At 34.1% G+C, this 26,787-nt stretch overlaps 1 protein-coding gene across 3 annotated transcripts in view; it reads left to right on the forward strand.

The window, feature by feature from the left end:
• The window catches only part of PTCH1 (patched 1), an 83,671-nt gene that overhangs the window by 51,717 nt on the left and 5,167 nt on the right, over positions 1-26,787 (forward strand). For all 3 annotated transcript variants that reach the window (XM_031937701.1, XM_031937700.1, XM_003761310.4), the window contains exons 13-22: positions 2,102-2,220; positions 3,027-3,429; positions 4,378-4,687; positions 9,381-9,523; positions 12,169-12,352; positions 13,810-14,090; positions 16,027-16,164; positions 20,771-20,913; positions 24,460-24,559; positions 25,368-25,622. In XM_031937701.1, the coding sequence (XP_031793561.1) occupies positions 2,102-2,220; positions 3,027-3,429; positions 4,378-4,687; positions 9,381-9,523; positions 12,169-12,352; positions 13,810-14,090; positions 16,027-16,164; positions 20,771-20,913; positions 24,460-24,559; positions 25,368-25,622 (2,076 nt within the window). The remainder of the gene's footprint in view (positions 1-2,101; positions 2,221-3,026; positions 3,430-4,377; positions 4,688-9,380; positions 9,524-12,168; positions 12,353-13,809; positions 14,091-16,026; positions 16,165-20,770; positions 20,914-24,459; positions 24,560-25,367; positions 25,623-26,787) is intronic.

Genomic DNA, 26,787 nt, shown 5'->3' on the forward strand with positions numbered 1-26,787 from the left:
CATTCATTCAACAATTTTTTATTAAATGCTAAAGAAGACCAAAGTAATGAGTGAGGTACTGGGGAGACATAAAGACAAAACTCCCCTCAAATGAAATTACAAATCTCTTAAAACCATATTGCCTCTATGTGGTATAAGGCTATATGATGCATGCCCAGCAATCTGTTTTATTCAGAGAATTCTCAGAAGTTCCCGATCTTTTCCTTGAATGTTTTCAGTGATGGTTGGGCATAAATTAACCTTTCAGGCATAAAAGAACTTCATAGTATTAAAGTATTATATATATATATATATATATATATATATATATATATATATATATATATGTATGTGTGTGTATACATACATATATATGTATATATATATATATACATACATATATACACACGATATATAATATATTTAATATAAAAATATGTGTCATACATGACTCTTTTCAACAATGAGGTGATTCAGACCGATTCCAATAGTCTTGTGATGGAGAGAACCATCTGTATCTAGGAAGTAGACTGTGGGGACTGAATGTGGATCACCACATAGTATTTTCATCTTTTTTGTTGTTGTTTGCTAGCTTTTTTCCTCTTTTTTTCCTTCAAGTTGCCACCTAGTTCTATTTTTTCTTTCCCCATGTGTTCTCCCCTGTTTGAAAGTATTTAGCATTTTTACTGTAAAATTGTTTTAATTTTCTAAGTGTTTTTATTTAAATCTTGAATATTTATAGTTTCAGAACAAAAAAAATTATAATAACTTTCTTCTCACTTATTAGCTCTCTATTCAACTAGTTCTCTGTTGACTTAGCCTGTAAAGACCCAATTTTATGATCTTTACTAAGTCAGCAGGAGGTTTGCTAGAATGCTAAACTCTAACCTAAGGGTTATGCTACAATATGGAGTGATTTTTAAAAATCTATACTTGTTTATTCTTTATATGCTATAATCACATAAATGAATTTCTTTCCTGCTTTACTATCCTCGACCTTTTATTTTTAATATGCATACAAAGCAGCACCACAGGGTATTGCAGTGGATATATGAAGCTGATTAAAAACCTCACAGGAAATGTCTGAAATTTTAATTTGTTTATAAAAGGTGACATGATATACTCAATCTGTCTTATGCACAAGTTCTAAAAATGTCAAATCAGTGCCATTCTAGAAATTTACAGAAAAGGAAGGTGTTTTTTTTTGGTTTTTTTTTTTACAAATCATCTTAAAAATATCTACATTGTCCTATCTTTGTATGTGTGAATGAATTCTTTTATAGTAATTTATAAGTAGAACTTCAAAAAGTTATATTATATGCTCAGAATTTTTAATTGCATTCAATTAGACATAATAGACATTAAGTGCACAGATTTATAAAACTGTGTTCTAGGTACTAGAGATACAAAGAGAGATAGTCCTTGCCCTCAAGGAACTTACATTCTATTATGAGGGATACAATATTCATAGAGAAAAGTAAATTCAAAGTCTGTACAAAGTAGTTTCAAGAGGGAAAGAAAGCACCTATGTGACTGGGATGGGGGATGGTTGGGTGTTGTTGAGGAAAAGCAAGGCCTTTTAGGGTTTAAAAAAAGTGGAGAACCTCAGAGAAGACCAATTAAGTGCTATTTTCGTATTTTACAAATGATGGTGAAAATAGTTGACTTTGAGACTTGGAAAGAAATTTGCATACATGATCTTATTTGATTAGATGAGGAAACAGACTAAGTGTCTTGCCCAAATTAAGTTAGTTATATAGCTAACTGTTATATATATATATATAACAAGGTTATATAGTCTGTTTAGGACCTAGGCCTTGTAACTCCTAGACCAGATTTGTTTTCTCTTTCTTCAGTCACATACATCATTGTCTTTTAGTGATGGGATTGTAGCCAAATGACAGACTAATAAAGCCATGAAGGGATGTCTTTTTACATTACTTAGTATTTTTCTGATTTAGCTATATCATTCACTGTCACATACAGTTTCAAAAATTCAAGTATATTACTTCAGGTATTACTGGGTAAAATTCAAAGAAACTTGAAGTCTTTTTAAAATCATTTCCTATCTTGAGAAGATACCTATTCCTGACCTTAATTTTTTTCGTTTTTTTTTTTTTAGGCTGCTATAGTTGTGGTATTTAATTTTGCCATGGTTCTGCTCATTTTCCCTGCTATTCTAAGCATGGACCTATATAGACGGGAGGACAGGAGGTTGGATATCTTCTGTTGTTTTACAAGGTAAACCTCTGTGATAATCAAATTTGTATTCAGTATTTAGAGAGCAGTACTATTTATACAGCATCTTCTAATTCATAAATTTAAAGATAAAGGCAGTTAGGTAGTAGGATATTTACCATATATAGTTTTGGAAAGAAAAATTTCAGAAGTCATAAAAGTGGGTGAAGGGAAGGTTAGATTCACTATCATTCAGTGTGGTTTAATTGGATATATTCAGGTTCAGCCATCTGGTTAATTAATTTATTCTTTTTTATACAGAATTTTTTTAACATATAAAGGAGGGATGGTCATTAACTATTTAACACATTGAGAAAAAATGATTTTGGAGTATTTATCAAGTCATTTGCATATTATTTTTACTTTATAGATTTAAATATACTGAGTCTTTTTTTTTTTACTTTTTTTTTAACTGAGTCTTAATATAATATAACAGGAAAAGTCTAGACTAAGAGTCAAGAAACCTGTATTCCACGCTTGATTCTGTCTCTCCTTAGCTTTGTGACCATTGGCAAAATCCCTCATCCATCAAGGGTGGATAATGCTTGCCCTTCACCCAGAATTATTGGAACAGGGTCAAAAGAGGTTAGGGGTATGAAGAATATTCTAACGAGACATATTATCAGTGGTTTATATTGCAGAGTACACAGCATGAATCTGAACAGTTGTTGAGTTTTTAAAAATAGTGTTTTCTTCTTAAGTCAGACTTGCATAAAATTAAAAATACCAAGTGATTAAATTTTGTTAATTTCAGTGCAAGCTTTGAATCTTTGGGTTTTGTTTTTTGTTTTTTTCCCAATTCCTTTCAGTCCTTGTGTCAGCAGAGTCATTCAGGTTGAACCTCAGGCCTACACAGATTCCAATGACAACACTCGTTACAGCCCTCCACCGCCATACAGCAGTCACAGCTTTGCTCATGAAACTCAGATCACCATGCAGTCAACAGTTCAGTTGCGCACTGAATATGATCCTCATACCCAAGTGTATTATACCACCGCAGAACCTTGCTCAGAGATCTCTGTACAGCCTGTCACCATGACACAGGATAACCTCAGCTGCCATAGTCCAGAAAGTACAAGCTCAACAAGAGATTTACTCTCTCAGTTCTCAGATTCAAATCTTCATTGCCTGGAGCCACCTTGTACTAAGTGGACCCTTTCATCTTTTGCTGAGAAACATTATGCACCATTCCTCTTGAAACCAAAAGCCAAGGTAATCTGTCAAAAATGATGATTCTACCTTTCATTTAGAAAAGGAGCTCTTAACCTGGGGCCCATGAACCTGTTTTAAATAACTCTGTTTCTACATAATTATTTTCTTTTGTCATACCACATATTTTATTTTGTTCAAACAAAAACCTTACACAGAGAAAGGACTTCTTGACAATCCATGACACAAAATGAAGTACATACATGACACAAAAAAAAGGTTGAAAACTTATACTTGAGAAGAATAAATGAAGCAGCCAGTTGGACCAATGGTTAGAGTGCTAGACTTTGATTCATGAAGTTCTGAGTTCAAATCCAGCCTCACATACTTAGTTATATGCTGCTAAGCAAGTCACTTAAATGTCTGATCCAATTTTCTTTTCTGTAAAATGGGGCTAACAACCCCCACTTTCCCTCATTGTTGTGAAGATAAAATGAAATAATATTTGTAAAATATCTTGTAAACTTTTAAAAGCACAGTTTAACAGCTATAAAAACTAGCTATTTTTATTATTCTATGATATTGGTTAAATTTACCTGTTTCTTCTCTCTTCCCCACCACCTTTTGTTTTTTGGGGGGAAAAAGAACAACTTAATGTGTGCTACACTTGGATGTTCTAAGGGATTCCTCAAAGTCAAGATCAAAGGCCTGTTGATCTGTTTGTTTTAAAAGGAAGAACTCAGAGCATGTTTTATGCATCCCTAGTAGGAAATATCCCCTAGAGTTTCTTTGAATAGATTGTTTATCGTTGTGAAATCTCTTCTATAACTCCTAGTGACATGATTGATATTGATCTGATTCCCAGGAGGAGAAACTCATTAATGTTAATTTAATCTTGAGCCACTATGGTGGTATCCTGCTTGTAGGTACTTATGGTAGCCTGCATCTCTCTTTGAGAAGGGAAGCTTAAGTTGCCCAAGTTCTGATCTTCTGCCTTTTGTTTTGTTGCAGGTTGTGGTTATCTTCCTTTTTCTGGGTTTGTTAGGAGTCAGCCTGTATGGAACCACTCGAGTGAGAGATGGGCTGGATCTGACTGATATTGTGCCACGAGAAACCCGAGAATATGACTTTATCGCAGCTCAGTTCAAATATTTCTCTTTCTACAACATGTATATAGTTACCCAGAAAGCAGACTATCCAAATATCCAGCACTTACTTTACGACCTTCACAAAAGTTTCAGCAGTGTGAAGTATGTCATGTTAGAAGAAAACAAACAGCTCCCTAAAATGTGGTTACACTACTTTCGAGATTGGCTTCAAGGTAAGAAACTAGTTAGGCTCCTTTGATTTATGTATTTATTTATTTTTTAGCTGAGGCAATTGGGGTTAAGTAACTTGCCCAAGGTCATACAGTTAGGAAGTGTTAAATGTCTGAGACCAGATTTGAACTCAGTCCTCCTTATTTCAAGGCTGGTCCTCTAGCCACTGCACCACCTAGCTGCCCCTGGCTCCTTTTATTTTTAAAGAAATCACTTCATTTGATCTTTGGGTTATCCAAGGGAAGAAGGCCTTTTCTTTCAGTAAAAGTCTTCTTTGGGAAAATAATCATGGATTTTGTTAAGTGATAAGACTGAAGTACTTGCAGTTTCCAAGTTCAGTTCTTATGTCTTTCAATTTCTATTAATCTGAGGCAACTTCCTTAGACAATATCTATGTAACATAAAACTTGAGGATAATCCTATATATTGGATGCTTGCTGTGATCATTGGTCAAAGTGCTTTTGCATTCCCAAGGGAAATCCCATTGGTAGGCATTGAGTCAGATTTTTCCAGCATGGGAGATACTCCTTGAAAATAAATTGATTGCTTTAGGGAGATTACTTCATCAAGTAGTACCTAATAGAATGGCCTGAACAAATTGATGGCATTTCTATATTGACTCACTCTCAAGTTATAGTAGATGGATTTGGAAGAATCTGGCTCTTTTAAGCATCATAATTTAAAATGAATTATTTTTATGATTCCCTCACTTACCTTATTTAATCAGATTATACATTATTTTGCTTACAAGTGATTAAATTGTGTATGGAAATATATTTCTTCCTTTTCCTCCTTTTTGTTAGAAATCACAAAAGTAAATGAATATTGTTAGTTTGATGAGATAATTTAAATTTTCACTTGATTATTAATAGATTTGAGTGCAGTCAGTGATTCCTAGAATATTTATGTTTATGCAAAAGAAACTAGCAAATTAAGGTAATTTTCAGAATTGTTCAGGCAGAAATATTTATATTGATGGATCTCCATAATTGTGAAAACCTACTTGGTACTTGGTTATTCATATAATTGTAGAAATTCTCTGCTTTACTTGGCATATGTGGACACATGCTAAGTGCCTTTTGGGATATTTTAATTTTTACGTAATAAAGAAGCCAAAAACTTTTGTGATTTTTAAATTATTCCTTTTTCCTACGAGTTTTAAATTAAATGACATATTAGACTAATTATAATTTGTGTTTAAGGAATAATGCTTCATAACACTCTCTGGCCTTGATCTATTTAATTCCATTTTATTTTAGGGGAAAGTGACTGTAGGAGGACTCTGACTCTAAGCTCATTTTCAAACATGTTCATGAGATTAACTTTTAAGTTATTTTCTGAGTTTGTTTTCATTTTTGTGCAGTAGTTTTGAAAACAGTGGATTGGAAGTTATCAGTAGAAAGAAACCCAAGCAGTTGAAGAATGCCCTGTTTTTAATTTTTTCCCCCATTAACCAAAAGACATGCAAATAACTTGCCACAAAGGACAAAGAGATCTGCTGTGCAAAGCCAGTTGGTATCTCAAGAGAGGAGGGTTATTGTAGAATTTATTTCAGTGTCTTTAGTCTTTCATTAGGAAGTTCAGAATGCCATGCTAATGAAGAGCTTGGGAAGAGGGCAGAAATGTATTGTCTGACTGGAGGCAGTAGATAGGGTTAAAACCTCTTTAGAGACTATTGTAAATTATTTCTGTTTTCTTCTCTTTGAAGACTTGAAGAAGCCCTGAGATTTGTGCTCATCTATGAAAACCTTATGTTTTAATGATATAATCATTTTTGGTAGTAAATGTAATTCATAGCATTTAGACTAAACTAGATTTTGTCACACTCCCAAAACATAGCAAGCCCTGAATTTTTATGCCTAACTTCAATGATGTTGGGATTTGGCAAGGACCGCTGTACATAAAATTGCCAAATACTATGGTCATTGGCCACCTACTTATTTTCAGGACTTAGGTGGCTGATTTGATGATTGAAAATTTACTCTGAGGAAGCAATTATCCACGAATCAGCTTTCTATCAAAGCATTGTGTTGGTTTTTAGCCATGTGACTCTCATTGACTTTTAATGGAGTTGTCATTGAAACTATTATGTATCTCCTTACATTGGTTTTCAACTACTTTTAGTCATTTTAACTGATAAAAATATAGAGGAGAAACATCAAATTATTTTATTACACAGTTTCCAAAATGCATATGGTACAATACTAAATCAGGGATACACATTATAGTTCATATTGACTATGCTACAAATGTGGTGATTCATATTTCATGCCAAATTTGGCAGGCAATCTACATTATTAACATTAAATAACATAGCTCTGGAAAAGCTTTGCCATTGGAATTATATCTAGTCAAGAAATATTTTTAATTATTTTTATTTTTTTGCCATGACATGTTTTACCAAAAGAAGTTTTCAGGCTCTTATTTTAACATTTGGCTTTCATTTCACTGGGGATATTTGAGGGAATAAAAATGTTCATTGAGGGAAAACCCCATCTCTTATAATACCTCTTATAGTTTAATATGTTGTTATGTCATCTCATAACGTGATTTTTTTCTGAGCCAATCAGAAATTATTAAAATTATTTTAAATGGCTCAGTTATACCTACTGAGCAGCTGAGTTCTAAAATCTTCTTGAGCTGTACCATTTGATATCTCAGTGGAAAGAGGCTTAGTGTACTACTTTGAAAAGAAAGTGAAAGGGTTAAAGCAAAGCTGATTCAAGTAATAAAGTCATGAAAATTCTTATTGTGGTGAGGAAAACACAAGAGTATGTTTTGTTGTTTATTTAAAGAAAAAAAGGCTTAAGGCAATAAAACAACATCTGTTCAGTACTTCATGTTGGGTGCATGCTTTTCCATGAAAAGCAGTGAGTGTGTCTCAACTTAAAAGTGACTGTTCCTTGGCGGTCTTCCCCCCCCTCTTCCTCTCTTCCCCTCTTTCTCTCTCTCTCTTTCTCTCCTTTCTCTTACCCTCCATAAATGTCTTTCTCTCCCCCCACACGTACCCTGAATAATAAGGCCTTTCTTTCACCAACAAGACCACACATAACAGATACCCAAATTGTCCATATAAAAATAAAGCCCAAAGCAATTACATAGAATGTAATCAGAATGTGTCTAAGTGGGGTCTTCACTACTCTCTGGTAAAGAAATAAATCTCATTTTATTTTTTCCTTTTTTTCCAACATGAAGATCTGTCCATTTTGGAAAATCTTGGCCAAACAAACCCCATTTTATATGAAATTTCTAAAATGAAATACTGTATTTAAATTCACAATTTCTACAACAAAAAGCATTTATCCCTTCTTAGTGGCTACATTCAACCAAAAATCTGCTGCTTTTGTTCAAAAGAAGGGTGTGTGTGTGTGTGTGTGTGTGTGAGAGAGAGAGAGAGAGAGAGAGAGAGAGAGAGAGAGAGAGAGAGAGAGAATTTGGGGCTTTGGAGGTCTACTTGGGAGGTGACTTTGAAGGGAGAGGGGGGAAGGGAAAGGGAGGAAGAGGTGGTACCAGTGAAGAGTTTGTAAATGCTGGTGATCATTCAAAGCCTAGGGCTGTGTCACGGGGGGCCATGTTTTCTCTTCCAACACTTCTATCTCTTTACAGCTGTAGCTAAACGATCAGATCTGTAATGATGGTTTTGATTATGGAAGCTCAGTGCAGCTGTGTGTGAGGTGGGTTGGTGGGCTCCCTCCCACCCCCACTCCCCCAAGTGCTCTTTTTCCTTGGACATGCGGTTTGTCATCTGTTCTTACAGAGCTTTCTTGTATTGATGGGGCTGTGGCTTCCTGTTCTAAATCTGATCCAAATTTTGTGCTGTGAGGTATTTCCCCTCCACCCACACCCCTATTCCTTCCCTCTCCTTCCTACACAGACACACATGCCCATTCTTGTGTGCACGAGCAAACAAGCGCGCACACAAATGCACACACACACATGCACCCCTTTTAAGGGTGGCAAAGAGGAAAATAACAGTTGAGAGTGAATAGGTGTTGGCTGTGATCTTTACATATGCTGGCAGTAGATCCCACAGCTTATATTAGCTACACAAGTTGAACAGATGGAACAAATTGACAAAATCGTGTTCACTCATGCTGTGCTCAAGAAGCAGCTGAGTTGCTGTTTGAAGTTGGAAGCTTGAGTGTTTTTTTTTTCTCCTCTTTCAGTGGAATTTCTGGCTATATGAAAGAACCTGTAGTTTAGCACCTTACAGTTGCTAAGAGAATTCATGTGCACAGTACATATCTTCCTTCTGGGGTGCTCTTGAATTAATGTAGTCTACCAATTTCTATTGTGGTAGGAAATAGTGAACAAGATGAGATGGGAATTTGGAGGAGGAAGAAGAAGAAAATGTGTATGTCATGGACATATATTATTATGTGGCTGTATGCACATATGTAAATGTATGTTTGGTACACAAACTTAAAAATCTAGATTTTAAGAAAAAGTGCGAAACTTAAATTTTTTTATCCTCCCAAGGTATTAGTGGTTTTCACGCTCAAATGTACTCAAGTATGTTGAGATCAATTCCAGTTCATTCATAAAAACTATGTTCTCATAAATGTCATCAAACAGAATGCATATTTAATATTGTTTTAAAAGGATGATTTATTTTTCATCTCATTTTTTTTGTCCTCTGAAATAAATGCTAGCTTTGTTTTGGTTAGAATTTTAAGATATGCCTTCTTTCTCTAGGACTACAGGATGCATTTGACAGTGATTGGGAATCTGGGAAGATCATGCAGAATAATTATAAAAATGGATCAGATGATGGAGTCCTAGCCTACAAACTCCTGGTACAAACTGGCAGCCGAGATAAGCCTATTGACATCAGCCAGGTAGGTACTTATGTTACAATAGGAGGAGTGGATTTGGATCCAAAAAAAGGTTGAAATTGTCTCAATCATTTAATTACCTGTTTTAAGTTTGTATAGTTCAATTATTTTCTCTGGGCCCTCAGTTTCACTGTCTACAAATGAGGAGGTTGAACTCAAAGGCCCTAAATTCTCTTCCAACTCTAAATCTATGATGTTATGAATATTGAGTGAAATGCTCTAGGAAGGTTAGCTGTGTATATTTTAAGAATCTTTGGGGATCATTAAAGAAATTGAAAAATTTGTTACTGAAAGACTTCCAGATTTGTCAAGGACTTTTAGTCCAACCTGTAACTGAACAGGAATCCCCTCTATAATATACTGTACAAAAGGTTAAATAGCCTCAACTTGAAGAACTCTAGTGCTGAGAAACCCTCTGTTTCTCAAGGCAATCCACTCAACATTTAGATAGTTCTAATTATTAGGAAATTTTTCCTTGGGAAAAGGCAAATTAGATTTGATGTAAGGAAAAAAATTTTAAAAACTTTGATCCTTGGCTAATCTCTCTAACTAGAAGTCAATCAGTCTTCCCTACAAAAAGGATATAAACTAGGATCCTGGAGTAACATACTGTGATCCAAGAGAATAAGCCTTAGGCCTTAGAAAGAAAAGGTGGAGAAAGTTTTCTCACATGGGAGTTTCCTGTACCTCTGAAATCACAGATCCATTCCCTATCTCTATCCTATGTTCCTCTGTCATATGGGAATAACAGCACTTAACTTGTCTCTCAGGGTCATCTTAAGGATAATACTCAGGAACTCTTAAAAAAGTTAAAGGCACTAAATGAATATAAATGGTCATTGGTGGTTGACTTCTGTCCTAGTCTATTGTGATTCTGGCTTTATTTTTCTGTAATCTAAATCTGAAAATAAGATGTTTAAAAAAAAGCATTGGAAGGAAAGGGAGAGGAATAAGACATAAAAAGTGTTTAGTAGAGGGACTTAAAGGAATAATCATTTTCATTATTTGACTCCTTTGTGTCACTCTGGCCTAAAGGAATAAACATAAGTTGCTCTATCATGAACGTAACACATAAAAAGAGGCAGACCTGGAATGTTAATGGGCCAAGCCATCCAGCAAAAAACTACTATCAGTCACTTTTATGTGGTAACTGTACTATCCCACTGCAATTGCATCTTATTTTCTTGACACTTGGATTTTAAAACAATTTTTTACTTATTGAAATATGCAACTTTATCTGAGCCTCTTTTCATTTAAAAGGAAAGTATCTCTTTAAGACTTCCATCCTGTCTATATAACTTGCTTTCTTTGCCTTCAGACAGAAAATGATGCTAATGATCCTATTTTTATCTCCCCCCATTTCTTTCTCCCTTTTTCCTTCCCTTCCCCCCTCTTTTCTTCCCTCCCTCCCTCCCTTTCTCTCTCTCTTTCTCTTTTTCTCTGTGATTAAAGATGACAAATAGATCGAGTGTATTTTCAAAGTTAGAAACATTATGGCACATGGAACATACCGTTTTATGGTGACAGTATTCTGTTAGGTTTGACAAGAGCTTGAATAGAGATATCTGGACATGGAAAGGGGTGTATTAAAGATAGACATTCAAATAGTAGGGTTTGGTTTTATGTACCAGGTAGACCATAGAACTAATGTCATTGGACCATACCTCTTGATATAATTTCCTGTGCCTAGGAGAGAGAAAAAGTGTACTGTATCCATAGGGATTGGGAGCTGGAGTATACAATCTTAAAGACAGATTGAAGACATACAGTTGTTGCATATCCTGGGGATTAATTGAATCCAGATCCTTGGATTCTAGTTTCCCCTTTCTCTCTTTCCCTTTCTTTCTTTGTTTCTCTTTTCTCTCACTTTCTTTTTTTAACTATTGTTACTGTTGCTTTTCATTTCATTAAAAGGACCTATAGCTAGATTCAGGTCAGAATTTAGAATAAACAAACAAACAAATGAAAAAAAAATCAAAAATGATATTCATCTAAATGAAGTCCACAAGTCAGATTTTGGTTGGATAATGTTCAACTATCTATAAGTTTGAAATAGGCTTACCCACAGTCAACAGATTACTGCAACACACTCTTTTACTTTCTTGGCGTTGGGCATTTTCTGAATACACAGGTCATAGGAGGCAAGTGTTAGCAAAATTTATACAGATGTTGTTTTATTTTTATAGCTCTCCTCCATTTACTGGGTGGCATTTCCTTCAGTGTTAACAACAGAGGTTAACTGCACACAGACGTGTATAGGGATTCTTGCCAGGTTTTTTTTTTCTCCTTTAAATATGTTTTTCCAGCTTGGTCATTTTCCCCCTTGGCTGCAGACAGTCTTTTAGCATTCAGGTTTAATTGGTTCAATTTATTCTAGAACCATCTGCAGAGTTATATATGTGTTGTAAACAATCTTTGCATATTATGATACACTTTAAAAAAAATCAAATAGGCTCCAGCTAAATTTTCTGCTCTTTTAAACAGTGGGTATCCTATACATGGTTATGAATACTGGTATAAATTTTGGTTCAATTCTCTCTAGAAATGAACATACTTATCTTTTTTTATTTTTCTTTTTTTTTTTTAACTATTAAGACCTTGAAAACCAAACTCAATTCTGAAAGGTTTCTGTTTCTCCCATTTTGCAGTTGACTAAACAGCGTCTGGTGGATGCAGATGGTATCATTAACCCAAAAGCTTTCTATATCTACCTGACGGCTTGGGTCAGTAATGACCCAGTTGCATATGCTGCCTCTCAGGCCAACATTCGACCTCACCGTCCTGAATGGGTCCATGACAAAGCAGACTACATGCCAGACACAAGGCTGAGAAGTGAGTAACACTTTATTTAATTGTCTTACAGTTTATATAGGTGTTCAGCTTTTTCTTCCAGGCCCAGTAACTTTCTGGATCAGTTGACATTGTACAGGTCTCAGAGGTGTAAACAGAACAATATGTTTCTTTTACTTTAAAGCTTGGGAGACAAATGCCCATATATAATGGAACATAGAATTGTGCTGAGGTCAGGTTCTATCACTTTGAGAAATTAAGAGTATATTATCTTACTTTAGCTTGAACTCTGAAACTTGCATTTGTCATTTCTTTTCAGTGCCCCTTGTTAGCTGCAAAAAGTAAAAGTAGTCTCCAGATTGAATGATATTCTGTCTCTGCAACATTTTGTCTTTTGGGAATTACATACTTACTCTAATCTTGTCAACTTTGGTGTGGAAGAATTGTTGCCAAGTTGCCAAGTTAGGTCATTTCCACAAGCTACCAAATACTGTAGTTTGTCAGAGCTATTTATACTGATACAAAGGTGTTTGTTTATACAAAGTCCTTCTTTTGTAATAACCTCAAAGCACACAATTTTAAAGGTGATCCTATATGGATTTAGTTTGCATTAACATTAGTTACTGAGAGAGATATCTATATTTTGGTTGCTGAATTGGAGGAGCAAAGAGTGAGACAGGGAGACTGGTTTTCTTGCAAATGTGATTGGATAGCAAGCCAATTGTGTTTCACTGTATCAGAACCATACAGCTTTGTGGCAGTCAGCCAAGTCTTGTCTTAATGAAAATTTATAGTTGAGATTATAATAGGGCAAATCATGTTTAGCAAGTCAACTGAATGACCCTGAAGGGTCTGGAACACACAACGGCAGAAACTAAATGCTTATTGTGTAAGGATTTTTTTTTTCTGTTGTCATAGATAGCATTGCATTAAAAAAGAAGCATGGAAAATGTAAGTTTCTTAGATAGCTATAAGATAAAGTTCTACATTTTTTTCAGTGAAGCATTACTTTAATGTTATATAGCTCTATAAATGATTGAATAGAACTAGGTTTGAACTGAGTACTTTCACTCGTGTGATGATTTAGCAAACAATTCACAGATTGTTTGGAACTTTTACAAAGAATGTTAATTGCTGAAAAACCAAGTTCAGAAGAGTGGATTTTTTTTTTTAATTTTCAAATTAAGTGTTAAAAAGATCAAGAATATGAAGATATCAAAGTAATTGAGTCATTCTAAGGAATAGTGTCCAAATGAATGTGTAGGTCCAGTTTTTCATAAAATACTATTTTTGTTATCATTATAGAGATTTTTTTGGTGCAAAATTTTTAATAATGCTTTTCCCCTCTTAGAAATGACTCTAGCATGCAAAAAAATGTGAATTTGTCAAATTTTTCAAAATCAAATCATGTCATATTTTTTTTTTGCTTTAATAGATCAAAAATCACTCCTCTTCCCAATGACTTATTCTTTACTTGTTATTATGTCTTTCTCTCATAGTCCCCCCAGCAGAGCCCATCGAATATGCTCAGTTTCCTTTCTACCTCAATGGGTTACGTGACACTTCAGACTTCGTAGAAGCTATTGAAAAAGTGAGAACAATTTGCAATAATTACACAAGCCTTGGAGTCTCCAGCTACCCAAATGGATACCCATTTCTTTTCTGGGAGCAGTACATCGGTCTTCGGCACTGGCTTCTCTTGTCCATTAGTGTGGTCTTGGCTTGCACGTTTCTGGTGTGCGCAGTCTTCCTTCTGAACCCCTGGACGGCAGGGATCATTGTAAGTTTATTATAAGGGTCTTTGTTGAAGTCAAATTCCTTTCAGCATAGCTCTTGCTGCAGTCGGAAAGGTTTTGTTTATGTCTGGGCCTCTGGTGGAGTGTGTATATTGCATCATCTGTGATATATTTATTCTACTTGAAGCAGTAAGGTTCATGGTAAAGGTACAGATTTAAGAGCTTTAATCTTATGGACCCACTAATGTGACTTTAAAATTTCCTTATAAAGATAGGAGAGCTTTTCCAGCCTTTCTTAAATTGCACACAGTACTAACCATAAGCACTTATTTAAAAAAACACAAAAATGTAACTTTAAAATTCTGGATTTTAACCTAAAATTTTTCTTTTACAAAATAATTTTCATAATGAACACAATTTGTATTTGATGATTTTATTAGAATAATAGAAAAATAAAATAACAACAGTATATAGAAAGAAAAGTTGTTATTTTTGCCTCTAAACCAAAAGAATGGGTAAAATAATATAAATCATATAACCTATTCAATTCTGCAAAGTATGCTTTAAGATCTAAAGTAAACTTTAATGTGGAACTGAATAATGGCATGTGCATGTTTAAATTTCATGTACTATTTGAAGAGTTTATAAAATAGCCAAAATAGAGAATCAGAACAGTTAGTTACTGGTTTCTAGTACCATAAGTCTATACAACAGGTATGGGAAAAGGTAAATGTTTAGTCTAAAATAGTTTTCGTAGTTCTTAATCAAACAGTTTATATTGTCCATCTTTCATTAGCTTATAAAACTTTTATTGTAGTAACCTTCCCTTCCCTCCTTTGCCACCCTCCCCAAAACATAGAAAAAGAAAGAAAATATCTTTTGAATCTTTTAACTTGGAAAAAAAAAGATTTTGTGCCTAGTTCCTTTACTCTTGCTCAAGAAACTCCTAATTTTAATTCATCAGGGGTTACCCCCCATATTTTCCTACAGTTTTTTTTTCAGAGAAGATATAAGGAAAAAGTGAAAGTTTTTCCTCAGACTTAACTGTTTGCTTTGTATACTTCTAGTCTCTCAAATGTTTCTTCAAAGTCAAGAGGTCCTCTGTAATCTGATACTTATCAACTGATTATAACATTCACATTCTTCCAGACTTTAAACTTACTCCCAAGTCATCTTTAGTTAGTCCATAGATTTCCCAATAAAAAACAAAATCACTTTTACTTCAAAGTGTTTTATGTTTCCTTTCGCATCCTATTGATATTAGAGACAGAGTGAAGACCTCCCTTCCTCCCTCCACTCCCCAAAAAAGTTCCCCAAACTTATAAAGTTCCTATTCAAATATAAGTTGAAGGTAATTTCTAATGGGTAGAATCTAAGCAGAAAAACATATTACTATTTAACTATTATTAATAGGGAATTGGTATTCAAACTGACAAGTTATTTATACTAGAATTTTGATTGAAATATTCTGACAGTCATAATTTGTCAGAGAAATCTAAAAAGATGGCTAGAACACCAAATACTATATATATCCTTCAATTTCCTTGCAAATGTTAAGGAGTCAGTCCTTGCCCCTATCATTGGGAGACATAATAATCATCTTCTTTTCAGAAGCAGGCATTTAAAATTTTTTGACCAAATTTAAAGAAAATATGTTCCTTTGGTTCCGTTAGAGCAAAAGAATTCAGAGTTTCATAGTTCTAAGTCTAGTCCAACAGCCTCCTTTTTCTTCTTTTTTCTTTTTTTTTTAAAGAAGAAGAAAAATATAGCCCCCCCCCCCAAATTACTTGCTCAAAGTCGTTTCAGAGCAGGGATTTGAACGTATGTCTTTCAGACCCAGTTCTTTTTTCCATTTTCTTTGATTTAGAGTTCCAGTAAGTTCATATTATCCCCAACATGATCTGTTGCCTTTCATAGTAAAAGAGTAGTGTGTTAAAATATAGTGTGATAAACTATTAACCATATATGCTTTTCTTAAAGGTGATGGTCCTGGCACTAATGACAGTGGAGCTTTTTGGCATGATGGGTCTTATTGGAATCAAATTGAGTGCTGTACCTGTGGTCATCTTGATTGCTTCTGTCGGCATAGGAGTGGAATTTACTGTTCATGTTGCCTTGGTATGTAAAATGAACAGACAGGTTCTGTTTGTAAAGCGATAATGGTCGCACAGTGAGCAAGAGGGATGGACTGGGAGACCTGATTTTTCAAATCCTGGTTCAAATATTTGTTCACAATGGGCAAGGAAGGATCTGTCCCTCAGTTTCCTTATCTATAAGGTGGGGATCAGAATAGTACCTGCTTCACAGGGTTGTGAGGATCAAATGATATATCTTTGCAGACTTTAAAATACTACATAAATTGTTGTTGTAAGGTAGATGGGATAATGAATGAAAGGAGTCAGAAAAACTTGAGTTCAAGTGTGACCTCAGACACTTTAATATCTGGAAGACCCTAGGCAAGTCATTAAACCATAATTTCTGTAAAATGGGATTGTAGTTTCTAGGGTTATTGTAAAGATCAAAAGAGACAATATCTGTAAAGCACTTTGTAAGCCTTAAAGTATTATCATTGTTAGGTATCAACATCATCATTAGTATTAATGGAAGTCTTTTGTCTTTGGATCTAGCTTTTAGTCTCTAAAAAAAGGCTAAAAAATTCTCTTAGTTCTAGAGAAAATTCCTATAATCACATTGTACAAAAAGGAACCTTTGCAAAATTGATTAGTAACAAGTCCTTCTTCCTGTTGAGGAAGAAGACAGAGAAAATAAAGGGGGAAATAGATAGGAAATGGCAATAAAATAAACTAGACCTTTGGCCTATTTGTTAAAAAAAAAATTGTTATGAGATATATTTAAATAGACATAAAGAATTGTACTATTCTATACTGAACATCTATCTCATGCTTAGTATATAGCATCACTATAAGCATTGAACTTACTAAACTTTTTATTAAAATAAGTATATAATTTTGTGTGTGTGTGTGTGTGTGTGTGTGTGTGTGTGTGTATAAAAGTAATTAATGAACAAGCATTTATTAAGAATCCCCTTTATGTCTGACTTTATTCTGAAAGTTGGGAACACAAAAGACAAAAATGAAACAGTCTCTTCTCACAAGAAGCTTAAATTTAACAGAAGAAACAACATATACACACATATATAAAAGTATATATAAAAGAAATCAAGAATTCAGTTTAATCAAGCATTTATTAAGCACCTACTACTTTGTGAAAGACCCTGTCCTAGGTGCTGGAAGAAATAGGATAGAATGGTAATTTGAATGATTCAGCCAAAAATAAAAATAAAAGAATTCCAAGTTGTGATGTAGTAACATATGGTCCCAAAAGGCACTTGGGTAAGATCACTGGAGTATTAATCCCCAGATAGACAAGCAAAGGACCATATGGCAGACTTATACATACTCCCTTTTTTATCCAAGCATATAGAACCTTTTTTTTTCCTCTCACCAATCCAGAAATTCATTTAAGCTTCAAGATAAGGAGCCAATATTGTGGTTTGGGATAATTTTTTTCTCATTTTTTCATCTCTTAATGGATAGTACAACTGTTAATATACCTGAAGGAAACAAACTCAGAGAGCATTCCCTCATATAAGGGGGAAAAGTTAACATTTGTTGAAAGAATAAATGAGTGAGTTAGGGAATGATTAAAGAAGAAATGTTTAGAGCTACATGAACTACCACAGAGAAAACCTAAGGTCTGTACTAAAGTTATAAAGGATCATATAATCATATTTAGTATTTAATGTTTCCTTACTTTATTTGTCAAACTTGCAGCATTTTCTTTACATGTTTTATAGCTAAATCTTTCCAGGTTGAACTACGTGACATATGTATTTCTATGCACGTATGAATTTGCATATATGTATTTGCTTCATGGCTCTTTCATTGATATGGAGTCATTACAAAATAATATCATTTTTTTAATTTTGGGAATTCACCTGAAGTTTCATATTTAGCTGTCCTCCAGAATCTGCAATTATATAAATCTTAGAATGCAATGGCCTCTTTTGGAATTAATATCAATGATTGTCAGCCTACTTCTTATTTCCTCATAATCTTTCTAGACCAGCCTCACTTTCCATGGAGAAGAGGATGTATCTATAGGAAAGGGGAAAAATGGAAATGTTTGTACTAATAAACACATTCCATCACTCAGTGGTTGTAAGTTTTACATTTCAGAAGAAACTCTAGTTACCCCCTAGTCCTCTCATTACTGCAGTTCTTTTAGTGGAGCTTAAAAAAAGCCTTAAGTGTTATTTCATTAAGTAGAACAATTTGTGAGAGAAATTTTTCTTGTGAGAGGAGGTGTGTAACAAGTTAAAAATTAAAGGAAGAAAAAAACTACAAAAATTAACTGAATTTATCAGCTCCAACTTAGAAAAATCATAATTCTAATAAATTTTAGTGAAAACCAAAAATAAAAAAAATGCAGATAAGTTAAGAATCTTCATCACCATATTCAACCCAATTCAAATTGAAACTTTTTTTAAACTGGAATTGAAAACAAAGGCCTCCAAGAACAGATTTTACAATGGAAATACTGAGATCTTAAACCAGAGTGGTACTGGTTCATGCATTCACTATATAGTATGAACATAAATAACCAAACTAGTGTTGTATAAACAAAGTAGGGAATGCCTGCAGTGTTGATACAAGATTTAATTACTTTCATTTAAAGAGTTTCATGATTCACTTGTGAGCTAGCTTTACTCAGTCACTAGTGACCCTTTTTACTGTTTATAGTTCAATTTTTAAAAATCAACAGTGTCCCCATTGTATCAAAGATATTCTTTAAACACACTTGCATGTCCTAGATGTGTTAGTTCATTTAAAGGAGCTCTGAGAGATAGTGGAGGAGAGTTTCCAAAAGTTCCCAATTCTTTTTTTATGACAGAAGTTAAGAAAATGTTAAACACTCAACAATAGGATCTAATCTACAAGTTAAAAAAGATGAATTTGATAGTTCTGAAAGATTCTTGTGTCTTAGGTAATGTTCAAAGTACAAAAGCAACATGATTCCTATTTTCTTGGAGCTTATATACCAAGAAAACTAGATTAATAATACACCCTCATCCATTGTTTTATAACTAAAACTAGATTCAGCTTAGAATACCATTTATGACAAAAAGTATGCAAGAAACTACTTCTGCACATCTCTACATCCGTTTATTTATTTATACTTAGTTGTCAGTAGGAGTAAGATTAAGCATACAAATTTTGAGTAATTAAGGTTTCCTAATTTTTGAGAGTGTAGAAGGCACCAAAAATTTTTGGAAACAGCTGTTTTCTGTCATCACAAAAAATTAATTTTTTGAGCCAGTGATTTGATTGTGAATATTTTATGCTAAATACATCATTTCCTTTTTGAAAGTACGATCCATCTCTACCAAAAATATTTTCAATAATCCTGAAATAGAAACAATATGCTATATGTCCACTAATTGAAGAACAAAATGAATAAATTGTAGCATATTCATGCAATGTAATAAACATAGTACCATAAAACCATAAAACATATTGAAGAAAAAAGGAAATATCCATATGAAGTGATGCTTTATAGTCAACAAAACCATAACTGTATTCATATTGATTTTAACTTTTTTTTAAAGATCCTCAGAAAACCAAAAGAAGACACAAGTCAGGGCCAGAGGTAGTGGGATTTGATTCAGACCTTTAAGGACATAACAAAATGAAACTATCTTACTTTCTTGTTTGTTCTTTCACTTGGTTCTTGTTAAAAGTTGGCATATGACTTTGCCCTTTTTGTACCTATATACATACACATACATATACCAAGGGATTAACGACATGTTAAAAGAAATATACCAAGTTTCTGACTCTCTCTTTTTTTCTAACTCCTCCAGAGGTAGTGTCACTATCTCACAAACTCACAAACAGGGAGGAAGTGTTTCTCAGTTAACTATTCCGGCTAGTTTAGTTGTTTTTCATTGATAGGGAAAAGGGGGCCTGTGGCAAGGAATTAATTAAAAAATGTTACTAGACCATATTTTCAGCAATCCTATGCATGGTCTTATATAAAGTTTTCATTTACTGTCAAAAGAGTGCTGACTGTAGGAGAGCTATATACAGAAACAGAAGTACAGACACATTTTTGAATAGGAAGTCTTAATTTACAACTGTATATACCCCTAATTGTATTTATATGGTGACCTGAGAATATCTGTATTATACAAGCATTAAATTTGACCAAATTACAAAATCTTTTTATCTTTTCACAATTCTCAACAAGATTCTCTGCCTTGATGCCAGTTTGGAAAATTAACCCAAATAACATAGTTTTCATACCTGATACATGTCAAAACCATCATGTCAAGGAAGAAATGAAACTTCTTCTTGGCCATTGTTTTCTTTGGGGGTATTAATTTTTATTGGGGTTTTTTATGATTTTGTTTCTCAATTCATGGTAAATATATTTTATTTGTGGTTCATTTTCACCAAAAATTCCCACTGATATCAGTGTGAACTATCTCCAGCATCAGGCTTTTTTGCTTCAGACCTAGATTTAGTCTAATTAAGCTACTTTGAAGAAACTGCAATTACTCAAGAGTAGGGGTTGAATCATTCAGGAGAAGCAAATTAGAGGGGCTTATCCTTTGAACACTTTTGCATGAAGTTGAGAATTTTGAGAATCTGTGGCAACCTAATGTTTTGGGTTTTTTTGTTTTGTTTTTATCATTTTATAGGCTTTCCTGACTGCCATTGGAGATAAGAATCGCAGGGCTGTACTTGCATTGGAGCATATGTTTGCCCCAGTTCTAGATGGAGCTGTGTCCACTCTCCTAGGGGTACTGATGCTTGCAGGATCTGAGTTCGATTTCATTGTCAGGTAGGCATTTATATGTATATAAATAAGGGAGTGTAATGATGTATGCATGTGCAAGTGCATACTCATTTGAATAGGCACTTAGAAATTAAATTTTCTGTAATAATCATATTATTTGGTCATTTCATGCTATTTATGCTGTGTCAAAAATTCCTTTCCTAGGACATTACTTCCTTTCTGCTTTGAGAAACATAGAAGGAAGAATAGATTTTTGGAATCAAACCTTGTGGAATTCATAGACTATTCAGAAGGTTAAATGAAAGAAAGTTGCTTTGGATAACTAGAAGAATCCTATATAAATATGTGTTGTTCAAATTGAATGAGCTTCACTATTATTGCTAGCGATCAAATTTATGACAAAGTATTATCCAAAAAACCAACAGCTTGATTCTGAGATTTACCAAGTATGAATATTAATGGGAACAATCAAGTAGAAGCATTTACATATTTGGTTCATATTAGGTAAGGGGATGATAGATAGTGTGGTAGATAAATTATCAACCCTCAGGATCAAGAAAACCTGAGTTTCAGTCCTACCACTGACATAACAGTCACCAAGTACTTAATGAGTACCATCTATGTCCAAGGCATAGAGGATGTAAATATACCTAATAAAGCAACTAGTTTTTGGTCTATAGTCAATTCACTTAATATCTGAGTAAACCAGGCAAACTCCCTAAGTTTATTTATACATTATAGATGAAGTATAATGAATACATTAGGATAGGTAAAAGAAGCTACTACTCTGGGAATGCTGTACACTCAGGAGGAGGAGGGAGGGACTGCCAAGAATAATGTTTAGGAAGAATAAAGATGGTAAGAAAAGAAAGAGATAGCAGTATACTTCAGAGACTCTGAATCTGATTATCATCTGATAGTCTCCCAAACTCCAAATAACTTACAAATAGCTGAAATTGTCACCCTCTTTTTCTTCACTCTTTTCCCTACTTAACTAAGATGGTTTTGCCCAGATCAAGGTTATATCTAAATCCTGTTGAGAGTTGAAAAGCATTAACATACAACTTGATATAAGATTTGGAAAGCCAAGTCTTAAGACTTCTTCTCAGAACTAAAGGAAAGCTGTTTCTGGTGAATTTAATTAAGACTGTGACCTTTTGAAAATAATTTGAAGTGGAGTGAAATGGATTTTTTTTCCTGCTCTTTAAACAACATGGGGAGTTCTGCAAAATGGCTTATCTTATTAAAAGTAACACTGATTCTTTGTGGAGGCATTAGACCTAAACTAATTAATGAATAATTAGAGAATATCTTAGCATTGAAATTGTGGTAGGGCAGGACCAAATCCACAACAAAATATTTCTTTTTTTTTTTTTTAATGGGCTCTTCAGACAACCTTAAGCTTGGAAGGATAATCTAAATAGGCCTTAATGTTTTTGTTGTTGTTGATGTCATTTCAGAGAAATTCTAGAGTTTTATCTGAGATTTTGATCCTTCTTTTTTGAAGGTTTAGGGGAAATAGTACCCTAAACCATGTGAGTAGATTATTTTTTAGGTAAAAAATTGGGGCATCTCATAACCTCATTAGATTCCTACCTGAAATGGAATCTTCATGCCCTGTACATTTTTGTTAGTGGATTTTATTTGTATGATAATGATATTCCTTATAATCTAGTTTTTTGATAAACTATTCAGTGATTAACTTAGTACTTTATAATATAAATAATAAATTTTACATTTAAAGTTAAACAAGAAAAAATTTTGTAGTCTCAGTTTGGTTTTTATTTTGTAGAATCTTTGTTTCTCATTTTCATTTCTGACTAGTCAGATATAAAATGAAAATTTAGCAGAATTTCTATCTGATATTTACTTTCTCTCCAAGGAGCCTGAAATGGTCTCAGAAGTAGTCTAGCTAGTACTAATCTTCATTCTCCTTTGGTGGGGGAAGGGCACCAAGAGGTTAAATGACTTTACCTCCTCTCACACAATATAGGCAAGGAACAGAATCTTGGAGGCAAGAATTCCAGATCTCTGATCCAATGCTTGATAATCCATTCCCTTCCAGAGATACTAGGGTTCCTGTTTCAGGGGCTCAAGGGAACTCCAGTCTTCCAGAAATGGATGGATTAGCCTGATAAAGTCCTCACCGAAGTTGAATAAATGTGCAGACATTGTATACACTAAGCAGTCAGAAATATAATCAGCCTGTGTATTCTTCTATTAGACAGATGAGATGCAAATGTTTTAATGCCTGTTGTTGATATATGTCCCAGTCTAAAGTTCTAGCAGTTTACATTAGTGGAAGACATTGATTCGTTCATTTTTTACTAATGTAGCTTAAACATTCCAAATGTTTACAGTACTGAGGTATTTGTATTTTTATAGGAGTTCTTTATTTTTTTTAATCTAATGTGGAAACATATATAGACATGGTAAAGCTCAGCGTCTGTTCAGTTTTATGATCAGGAGAGCTATTAACAGATAGATATCTTGCCCCCTTCTTTTCCATGACACCCTAACCCCTTCCCCCTCCAGCCCCACTGCCATCAAAATTGCTCTATTCTGAGGCCTAGAAATCATTAGTTACAAAAATGCACCCTTGAGTTTAGTCTGAACTCTCCAGCTGTGCCGAATACCAGCTCATGAGACTTTACTTTTACTGACAGGTTTACCTTGGTATTCATGAAGTATCCCAGACCTTAGCCCTCAATGGTGGGAAAGGACAACCACTTGTGCACTTTCCTCTTCTTCCATAGTGCTTCAGCCTTTATGTTTGAATTGGCTGATGCAAAACAAGAGTATTCAGAGATGCTAAATTGTTCAACAAAAGATTAGCCTGCAATGCAGCTCTGCTATTGTGGAGTGCTCTTATTCAGTACAATGCTAGAGCTCCCCATAGAATGGGCAGCATTTTCTTTGCAAAAAGCTGGTTCCTGTGTTCTAAAAAGGTTGCAATTTGAGCTATTTGGTAAAACTGGAACTCACAGAATTCTAGGCAGAAAGTTGTGATTAATGAACGGCAAAGGAAAGCCTTACCTGATACACTAGAGATTTAATTAGAGATTCTACTATAAGATGCAGAAGCATTTCACAGTGGATTAGCTGCTGGGAGAAGGAGGCTTCTTTTCCTCCTGGGCTAAATTGTTTAAATTCTACACCCTTCACTTCATTTGTTTGCTTCTGCTGGGTTTTCACTAATGGGGGCCCCTTTTCATTGTATTTGTGCTTTCAATCTGTTCAGCCATTCAGTTCACATTCCATATTTCTGTGTTTGTGTAACACATTCATAAATAACATTACATGCCACGAGATTTCTGCAATTTAACAAACTAATGTTTTTTTTCTCTTTACCAACTAACACTTGGGTTTGTGGAATGTAACCCTCAAAAACTTGTAAAGTTAAAAAAAAAAAAAAAAAAAAAAAAACCTCCACTAATCTGAGCTGTACTTTTAGCTTGACTTTTTTTTTTTTTTTTAATAGTATGGCTTCATCATTTCAGTGAAAAAAATGTTAAAATTTTTCTGTGTTGTGGAAAAACTTTTTCTGTATCTGTCATTATACATTTTCTCTTTCCCCTTTTTATCTTCTAGGTATTTCTTTGCAGTTCTGGCAATCTTAACTATCCTGGGTGTTCTGAATGGATTGGTATTACTTCCGGTACTTTTGTCATTCTTTGGACCCTATCCTGAGGTCAGTAATTATACTTAGCATAATGTTCGATTCATTGACTGACAATGTTATTTTTTCCTGGTGTCACTCTTAATTTAGAAACTTTATCTACATTTGCTGGCGATTTGCTTTTTAAAAAGCATTTCTGTAATTGTGACTTTTTTGTTCTCAGTAGCATACAAAGGATGTCTTGGGATGTGGTTTTGCTTTTAAATACTCATTGACAATTTAAATCTTATTGACCTGAATATGCTAATATAATTCACATACATTTATTGACTATTTTTATCTGAATTATAGTTAAAAGTGTAAGTTTTGCCCTTTAGAACTATTTAAAAGGAAAGGAACAGGTTTTTTTGTTCTACCTCAGTTTAAATAGTTCAGAGTATAGTCTTATTTCTTCTTAATTTGCCTTGTATTTGCTTCAAAAGAGAGAGAGGAGAGGAGGGAGAGAGACAAGAAGAGAGACAAGGAGGTAGCAGTTGTCTATAAAAATATAGGCTACTTGAGGACAGGAACTGTTTTCTTTTTTTGCCTTTGAACACATAATATCTAATATAATGCCTGACACATATAGGTACTTAATAAATATATATATAATTAAAATGATTTGAATCCTTATATCTTTTGTAGTAGGGGAAGAGTAGAAACTTATTTTAAAGCTGCCTGAACATATTATTTTTTTACATATAGTGATTCAGACAGAGAGAATGTGTCTTCAGTGATAATTGCTATTTTCTTATCATTTTGCAAGCATTTATTCACTTATTAAGTGACTGCTGGAAGAATGATAAAGTGTTTTATGCTATATTTTTAATCCCTTTCATAGGTTTCTCCAGCTAATGGGTTAAACCGACTACCCACTCCCTCCCCTGAGCCACCTCCCAGCATGGTCAGATTTGCAGTACCCCCAAGACACATGAACAATGGATCTGATTCCTCTGACTCAGAATATAGTTCTCAGACAACAGTGTCAGGCATCAGTGAAGAGCTTTATCAATACGAGAATCAACAGAGTTCATGTGCCCCACCTCATCAAGTAATAGTGGAAGCCACAGAAAACCCAGTCTTTGCCAGATCCACTGTAAGTAACCCAAGATATATTAAAATATTTAGTAAAGAGTGGGTGAGCAGGGAGAAAAAGATTGAAAGGTAGCCTCACCCCTTCCCCCCAAAATGAGAAAGCACTTGTTATACCCATGTCTTATATATGATAACGTATGAATAGTATACAAAGAGAATGGTATAGGGTACTTTCTATATCCGTGTGAGCTTTAATATTATGGCACATAGCAGTCATTTAGAAAAATCAATATTAGTCAATAAATTACATACAAATACATGAATAAAAGTTTCAAGTACCCCCTTAGTGTATGGTATACTGGTAGTAGTATGGATTAGTAGAAATACTCCTAACCTTGGAGAAGACATTTTTGGACCATTGGGGGTTCAGTGGGTAAGGTATCAGCTCTGGAGTTAAAAGAATCTGAAGTCAAATTCAACCTCTGGCATTTATTAACTGTGTGATCCTGGAAAAGTCACTTAATCCCAAATGAATTCAAATTCTGCCTCTACTACTTGATGCTGTAACCTAAAGAGAACTAAGACAGTATCCCTAACTTTTAGAAAGGGTTTTGAATTTGTTTAATTAAAAGTTCAAACTCTGACTTTGCTTCTTGATTCCTGGGAGGCCTTGGAAAAGTCAGCCAACATCCCTGAAACTCCCTCAGCTTTTTTATCTCTAAAAATGGGGATAATAATACCTATACTATACCTACTTTTAGCTACTGTTATTTTTGTTATTGGAGTATACAAAGTGTTTTCACGTAAATCATCTCACTTTATACTCAAAGTATCCCTTGAGAAGAACTTGTTAGAACAAAAATCATTCTTTCTATTGTAAAGATGAGGAAATGGAAGTTTAGGCAAGTGAAATAAGTTTCCCCAAAGTTCCAAAGCTATGTAGCAGACTTAGCACACAAACCTGTGTCTCCACCACATCCTATTTTCTTCAAAGCCAAAGATTCATATCAAGTACATTTTAGTGTTAAGTTCACTTTTAAATTAAGGGTAAGGATAAGCATAAAATTCAAAAAAATAGCACAGGAATAAATGAAGTGGGGATATTCCTATAGATAGATAGATATAGATATAAATATCTATCTATCTATGTATATGGTTGATTTTGTGGACTTGGGGTTTTTTTTCCTTTCTTATTCTTTGTTACAAGTGGCGGTTTTCTGGTTCAG

The sequence above is a fragment of the Sarcophilus harrisii genome, chromosome 1, assembly GCF_902635505.1.
Source record: "Sarcophilus harrisii chromosome 1, mSarHar1.11, whole genome shotgun sequence".
NCBI lineage: Eukaryota > Metazoa > Chordata > Mammalia > Dasyuromorphia > Dasyuridae > Sarcophilus > Sarcophilus harrisii.